This window comes from Corapipo altera, unplaced genomic scaffold (genome assembly GCF_003945725.1).
Source record: "Corapipo altera isolate COAL_440 unplaced genomic scaffold, ASM394572v1 60847, whole genome shotgun sequence".
Classification (NCBI taxonomy): domain Eukaryota; kingdom Metazoa; phylum Chordata; class Aves; order Passeriformes; family Pipridae; genus Corapipo; species Corapipo altera.
This window is the reverse complement of record NW_020886184.1, coordinates 1-7,259: the sequence shown is the minus strand read 5'-3', so window position 1 is coordinate 7,259 and position 7,259 is coordinate 1. Positions and strand designations below refer to the sequence as shown.

The following is a 7,259-nucleotide window of genomic DNA, read 5'->3' as shown; positions in this document are numbered from 1 at the left end:
CCGGCGGCCATGGAGGGCGGCGGGCGGCGGGTGGTGGCGGTGGGCGCGGGGCTGGCGGGGCTGGGGGCGGCGGGGCGGCTCCGCGGGCACGGCTCCCTGCGGCTGCTGGAGGCGGCGGCCCGGCCCGGGGGCCGCGTCTGCACCCGCCCCTTCGGTACGGCCGGGGGGGCCCGGGGAGGCACCGGGAACACGGGATGGGCGGCACCGGGAACACGGGATGGGCGGCACCGGGGGGCGGGCCCGGGCTGGGGCGGGGCGGGGGCACCGGGATGGGGCGGCTGTACCGGGATGGGGAAGCTGCTCCTGACCCCCGACCCCGCGGGGCCCCTCCGGAGTGGGATCAAACGGGAGCCCGTCACGGGTGGCACAGCGCAGGCTGGGGCAGAGGCGGGTCCGCTGTTTTAGGGGCGCACGTGGGGTTGGGGGTCCTGCCACACGCATGGCTCGGGGTGACCGCCTGTCCCTCCCTCCCGGCAGCGTCGGGGCTGGCGGAGATGGGGGCACACTGGATCCACGGCCCCTCGCCGGGGAACCCCGTGTTCTGCCTGGCCTCCCAGTACGGCCTGCTGGGCCCGGAGGCTGCCCTGGAGGAGAACCAGCAGGCAGAGGCGGGGGGACACCCCCCGCTGCCCTCCGTCACCTACAGCAGCTCGGGGAGGGTGCTGAGCCCTAAGGCGGTGAGCGAAGCCCGCGACCTCTTCTACGCCCTCCTGGCCTCCACCCGCGCCTTCCAGGGGTCCAAGGAGCCGCCGGCGCCCAGCGTGGGCCAGTACCTGCGGGCAGAGATCGCCCGGAGGGTGCCCACGATGGCGGGGGGCGTGGAGGAGGCCCGGCGGCTCCAGCTGGCCGTGCTCGCCGCCTGCCTCAAGCTGGAGTGCTGCATCAGCGGGACCCACAGCATGGACCTGGTGGCTCTGGAGCCCTTCGGGGAGTACGTGTCGCTGCCCGGCCTGGACTGCACCTTCCCAGGGTAAGCGCGGGGCTCCGCAGGGGACGCGGAGCAGCGTTTCGGGGGCCACCCCGTCCCCAGCAGCGCCTCCTCCCGCAGCGGCTACAGCAGCTTGTCCGAGCGCCTCCTCTCGGCTCTGCCCGAGGGCACCGTCCTGCTCAACAAGCCAGTGAGGACTATCCGGTGGCGAGGGTCCTTCCGCGAGGAAGGGGACGATTCCAGGGATTTCCCCGTCCGGGTGGAGTGTGAAGATGGGGACGCCTTTCTCGCCGACCACGTCATCGTCACTGTCCCGCTGGGTGAGGAAATGAGGGCACCCACCCTTCTCCTTGCCTTGCCTGTCCCCTCCAACCAGCTGGCAGGCTTGGAGATGGGCAGGTGGAGGGGATTGCCCAAACCCCTCCCCAGCCTCTCAGACAGGAATTCCAGCGGGAGAGGAGAGGCTGGGAAGGGACTTGGGGAGGGCAGAGTATCTCAGATCCCATTTAGGATCCCGGCTCAGAGCTGCCTGATCTGCTCAATCTTGTGCCTGCAGGTTTCCTCAAGGAACGCCACCAGGAATTCTTCCAGCCTCCCCTTCCCGAGTGGAAAGTGGAGGCCATTCGCCGCCTGGGCTTTGGCACCAACAACAAGATTTTCCTGGAGTTCGAGCAGCCTTTCTGGGAACCCGAGCAGCAGCTCCTGGAAGTGGTGTGGGAGGACGAGTCGCCCCTGGAGGAGCCCAGCACCGACCTGGAGGCCAACTGGTTCAAGAAGCTCATCGGATTCGTGGTCCTCCAGCCCCCGGAGCAGTACGTGAGAGGGATGTGGGGCGCCTCCCAGGCCTGCTCTGGGTGGCTGGTGGCCCGTGAGGTGGGGCAGGGAGGGCACCACAGCCCCAGCGAGCAGCAGCTCTGAGCTCCGTGTCCCCTGCCCAGGCACGGGCACGTCCTCTGCGGCTTCATCGCGGGGAAGGAGTCGGAGCACATGGAGACTCTGAGCGACGCCGAGGTGCTCAGCGCCATGACCCGCCTCCTGCGCAGGCTCACAGGTGCCTCCCCCGCCCTCCCTGCCCGCCCCAACCCCCGGGGGATTCCAGGATCGCAGCCCCAATGCCCTCCCCGCAGGGAACCCCAGCCTGCCGGCCCCCAGGAGCGTGCTCCGGTCCTGCTGGCACAGCGCTCCCTACACCCGCGGCTCCTACAGCTACGTGGCCGTCGGCAGCTCCGGGGACGACATCGACGTGCTGGCACAGCCCCTGCCCGAGGACCCGCAGGACCCCCGGGTGAGGATGCAGGGGGTGCAGTGGGGCAGGGGGGACAGGGCACCTCCAGCAGCGCAGGGAAGCGGCACCGCTCCCACTCTTTTTGGGGAGTGAGGGTGGTGTTCACCTGCCGAGCTCCACGGCGGCGGGGGCAACCCCACTTCCCTAAAGTTTGGGGAAGGGAGGGCGCCCGCTCGCCGGTGTCTCCGCGGCGATGCCCCCCAGGGGCGCGGGGGGGCGAGGCCGGGTTGTCACGGCTCGGCTCACCTTCTCTCCCCCCCGCCCGCAGCCCCTGCAGCTCCTCTTCGCCGGCGAGGCCACGCACCGCACCTTCTACTCCACCACCCACGGCGCGCTGCTCTCGGGCTGGCGGGAGGCCGAGCGGCTCAACCACCTCCTCCAGCCTCCCATCCCTCCTCCTCCTCAGCCCTGAGGGGGGCGGCCAAATAAACGCGCCCGCTGCTTCGCTGCTGCTTTTTTTGTGCCGCTCGGTCTCCTTGTTTTATTAAGAAGCCGCCAGCGCCCGCGGAGGCTTTTCTTCCAATCCTAATCCTCCTCCTGGCGAAGGGGCTGCGGTGCTGATTTTTAATACCAGTTGGTGCTGGAGATGGTGTAGCGCGGGTCGTCCAGCGGGTCCTGCGCCGGGCCGGGCTGCGGGGCGGGCTGAGGGGCCGAGGCGGCCGCACCGGGTTGAGGAGCACCCCCGGCGCCACCGGGAGATGCCGCCGAGCCCCCCGGACCCCCTTGAGGCTGCGGCTCCGCCATGGCTGCGAGTCGCGCCCCTTCCGGTGTCGCGCCGGAAGTGACGCGCCGGCGGCCATGAGGGTGTGGGCAGGGCCGCTGAGGGCAGCCGGGGCGTTCCGGGAACGCTTCGACTTCGGCGGCCGCGATGTGGCCTCTTGGTTCCCGCGGCACATGGCGAAAGGTGAGGTGGTGGGTCGAGCCCTCCTCACACACACACGCATAACAAGGGGGAGCTCACCCCGGCGCTGTTTTGTTGTTGTTGTTGCAGGGCTGCGGCAGATGCAGGCGGCGCTGCGCCGCGCTGACTGCCTGGTGGAGGTGCACGACGCTCGGATATCCTCCGCAGCTGCTTAAAAAAAAAAAAAAATCTCCCTCACCCCCTTCTCCCTCTCCGGAGCAATTCTTCTCCCTCCAGAACACCCCTTGTCCCTCTCCACCCGTCCCTTGTCCCTCTCCAGCCACCCCTTCTCCCTGTCCAGACCACCCCTTCTCCCTCCAGAGCAATTCTCACTCCAGAGCACTCCTCCTTCTAGGCCACCTCTTCTGCCTCCAGAGCAATCCTCCTCCCTCTCCAGAGCATCCCTTCTCCCTCTCCAGTCACTCCTTCTCCCTCTAGGCCACCCCTTGTCCCCCTTCAGCCACCCGTTCTCCCTCTCCAGAGCACCCCTTCTCCCTCTCCAGAGCACTCCTTCTCCCTCTCCAGAACATCCCTTCTCCCTCTAGGCCACCCCTTCTCCCTCTAGGCCACCCCTTGTCCCCCTTCAGCCACCCCTTCTCCCTCTCCAGAGCACCCCTTCTCCCTTTCCAGAGCACCCCTTCTCCCTCTCCAGAACATCCCTTCTCCCTCCAGAGCATCCCTTCTCCCTCCCAAGTCACCCCTTCTCCCTCTAGGCCACCCCTTGTCCCCCTTCAGCCACCCCTTGTCCCCCTTCAGCCACCCCTTGTCCCCCTTCAGCCACCCCTTCTCCCTCTCCAGCCACCCCTTCTCCCTCTCCAGCCACCCCTTCTCCCTCTCCAGACCACCCCTCGTCCCTCTCCAGACACCTCTTCTCCCTCCAGAGCGTGCCTTCTCCCTCCGCAGCCCCGTGTCCCCCCTCTCCCGTGGCTGTTTCCAGTTGCTGCCCTTAGCACTGCCACATCCCGGTGTCGGGCCGTAACCCCGCGCTGAAGGAGGCTCTGGGCATCCGCCCGCACGTCCTGGTGCTGAACAAGATGGACCTGGCTGATCCCCGCCGGCAGCCGGTGAGCGCCGGGGCAGGGCTGGGCTGGGCTGGGCTGGGGCAGCAGTGGGGGCACAGGGAGGTGACAGCAGAGGCTCTCCCCGTGCCCCACAGGCGGTGTTGGAGCGGCTGAAGGAGCAGGGGTGCCCGCAGGTGGTGTTCACCGACTGCCAGCGTGATGTCGGGGTCAAGAAGGTAACGGGGCTGCAGCCCAGCCCTGCTCCCTGGTGAGCTCCCAGCCTTCAGGGCCCCAGGTGGCTGCTCTGGCGTGATCCTCTTTTCCAGCTGTCCCAAGTCCTCTGCTCAGCCCCCTGGCACAGTGTCTGTGGCTGCTGCAGAGTGCCAGCCCCTGTTTCCCTGCAGATCGTCCCCCTGGTTGCCCGGCTGGTGGCTGAGGGCCCACGCTACCACAGGGCTGAGGTGAGACACAGAGTCACAGAATATCCTGAGCTGGAGGGGACCCAAAGGATCATCCAGGACAACTCCTGACCCTGCCCACGACATCCTAACAATCCCATCCTGTCCCTGAGGGCATTGTCCAAACCCTCCTGGAGCTCTGGCAGCCTTGGTGCTGTGCCCACTGCCCTGGGGAGCCTGGGCAGTGCCAACCACCCTTTGGGGGAAGAACCTTTCCCTGAGATCCAACCTGACCCTGCCCTGACACAGCTCCAGCCATTCCCTTGGGTCCTGTCACTGGTCACCAGAGAGGAGCTCCATACCCCAGTGAGGTCTGACCTCAGTCTCCTCCAGCTGAACAGACCAAGTGCCCTCAGCCCTTCCTTGTGTGGCCCCTCGAGGCCCTTCCCCATTCCCATATCCCTCCTTTGGACTCCCTCTTTTAAATCTTTTTCATACTGTGGTTCCCAAAACTGCCCCCAGTGCTCAAGGTGAGGCCACCCCCGTGCAGAGCAGAGGGAGGGTCACCTCCCTCTCCAGCCGAGGGACAAGGCAGGTCCTGCAGGTGCCAGAACTGCCAGCAGACCCCGGGGGGGTTGGCTGTGGCTGCTGCCCCTCACTGCTGGGGTGGATGGCTGATAACCAGCGCTCCTTGCTCATGTTTCCCTGGCTCCCAGAGCTCCGACTTCAACATCCTGGTGATCGGCGTGCCCAACGTGGGCAAATCCTCGCTCATCAACTCCCTGCGGAGGCTGCACCTCAAGAAGGGTATTTCTCCGTGGTGCTAGGGCTTGGGGAGGAGGTGGGGGACAGTGTCCTTTGCTTTCATAACCATGTCACTTTTTCCCCCAGGGAAAGCCACGGTGGTGGGGGCAGAGCCAGGCATCACCAAGGCAGTGCTGACCAGGATCCAGGTACCGTCCCTGCAGCGCAGCGGCTGGGTGGGCTCTGCCTCCCACATCCTTGATGCCTACAGACTGATCCCAGGGTTGCTCAGGTCCCCTTTCCAGCAGGATCTTAACACAAGCTCGTTAACCACGTAGGAGTCCATGGTGCTAATTACTAGCCCTACCTCCCCCAGGTCTGTGAGAAGCCCCTGATGTACCTGGTGGACACCCCTGGTGTGCTGCCCCCGAAGCTGGGGGATGTGGAGACGGGCATGAAGCTGGCACTGTGTGGTGAGGTGGAGGCCGTGGCTGGCTGGGGGAGTCCCCAGACATGGCCTTGGGGTCTGGTGCCTGAGGCCGGGGTGGGAGTCTGCTCAGGGCCCCTGGGTGCCACAGGGATGGCGGGAGGCTTGGCGAGGGCTCAGCAAGGGCTTGGGGGAACTGGGGCTTGACCCTCTTTTCCAGGAGCCATCCATGACCACATGGTGGGGGAGGACATGATGGCTGACTACCTGCTGTACACCCTGAACAAGCAGCAGCAGTTCGGGTGAGCTGCAGGGGAGCCGGGGAGGGGTCCCAGGAGGGCTGTGGAGGCCCCATCCCCGGGAATGCTGTGGGGAGTGTGGGATGAGCTGTCCCTCTGGCAGGTACGTGCAGCGCTACGGGCTGGGCGAGCCCTGCGACCGCATCGAGCCCGTGCTGAAGCGCGTGGCCCTCGCCCAGGGCCGCACGCAGAAGGTGACGGTGCTGACAGGCACAGGTGAGTGCCTGGGGGGCTCTGGGGCACAGGGGCTGGGAGTCTGGGGGTCCCTGCTGACCCTCCTTCTGCACCCACTGCCATCTCCAGGGAATGTCAACGTGACGATGCTCAACTACACGGCCGCTGCCTACGAGTTCCTGCGGGACTTCCGAGCGGGACGCCTGGGCAGGGTGACACTGGACTGAGACCTGTCCCAGGGGGGAGAGGCACTGCCTGCAGCCGTGCGGGCAGGGGACACCCCAGTGCCCCACGGGGCTGGGGACACCTCAGCAGGGAGCTCTGGTGTGTGACTGAAGTGGCTCTGCTGGGGCAGCTCCTGGTTCCAGGCAAAGCGCCGGAGGGACGGGATGCCCACGGTGGCCACTGAGGCTGCCCTGTGGTGTCACTTCATGGGGAGCTGTGCCCACCCCAGGGGGCCTGGGGCAGGGCTGGTGCCTCCGGCTGGGACAAAATCCCTGAGGAGCCATTTCATTGCTGTAGCCTTGGCCCGCTCAGGGACCTCCATCCCGAAATAAAGCCTTTGTGGGCAGGGGGCTGGGCAGTGGCCATCCCAAGGTCCCGCCCAAGCCCCTCGTCCCGCATCCAGGCACACTTGCTTTTGTCCAGCTTTATTGTCGCCTCCTCGTCCTCGCGAGGCCAGGGACAGAGGCGCGGTGCGAAGGGGTGCCCGAGCCGGCGGGGTTTGGCACGGCATGGGGGGAGGTGGTGGAGGGGCTCCCGCGGGGGTCCTGCCCCGCTGGCAGTGTGTGGGCACAGCCCCAGGAGCTGCTGCTATCCCGGGGCGCGGGGCTCAGCCCCCGGTGGGGCGCCCGGTCCTCGCGGCGTCCTGGGTGCTCCGGGCACGGTCGGGTCCCCCGGGATCCATCAGCGGCGGAGGAGCGCGGCCAGCGGGCAGAGCCAGGGCAGCGCCCGGCCCGGCGCGGTGCCGGCGGGCGCGGCGGAGGTCCAGGCGCTGGCGGCCGCCGTCCAGTTGCCGTCGCGGTACTCGACGCCGTCCCCCGCCTGCAGCTCCCCGGAGAGCCGCGCCCGGCGCAGGGCCGCCCCCGCCGCCACGCCGGCC

At 67.7% G+C, this 7,259-nt stretch overlaps 2 protein-coding genes across 3 annotated transcripts; both read left to right on the top strand.

Moving 5' to 3' along the window:
• Window positions 1-9: 9 nt before the first annotated feature.
• Window positions 10-2,669, top strand: PAOX (polyamine oxidase). 2 transcript variants are annotated; one of them, XM_027632227.1, is made up of 7 exons: window positions 10-154; window positions 478-970; window positions 1,049-1,248; window positions 1,485-1,740; window positions 1,867-1,979; window positions 2,056-2,213; window positions 2,482-2,669. In XM_027632227.1, the coding sequence occupies exons 1-7, from the start codon at window positions 10-12 to the stop codon at window positions 2,623-2,625; spliced, it is 1,509 nt and encodes a 502-aa protein (XP_027488028.1). In that variant the 3' UTR covers window positions 2,626-2,669. The 2 variants fall into 2 exon arrangements, with proteins under 2 accessions (XP_027488028.1, XP_027488027.1); XM_027632226.1 differs by lacking the exon at window positions 10-154 and having other exon boundaries at window positions 254-970.
• Window positions 2,670-2,987: 318 nt separating this feature from the next.
• Window positions 2,988-6,790, top strand: MTG1 (mitochondrial ribosome associated GTPase 1). Its single transcript, XM_027632228.1, has 11 exons — window positions 2,988-3,117; window positions 3,205-3,269; window positions 4,074-4,178; window positions 4,271-4,351; window positions 4,520-4,576; window positions 5,230-5,320; window positions 5,405-5,466; window positions 5,634-5,730; window positions 5,905-5,986; window positions 6,087-6,199; window positions 6,287-6,790. The coding sequence occupies exons 1-11, from the start codon at window positions 3,012-3,014 to the stop codon at window positions 6,382-6,384; spliced, it is 957 nt and encodes a 318-aa protein (XP_027488029.1). The 5' UTR covers window positions 2,988-3,011; the 3' UTR covers window positions 6,385-6,790.
• The last annotated feature ends 469 nt before the right edge of the window (window positions 6,791-7,259 follow it).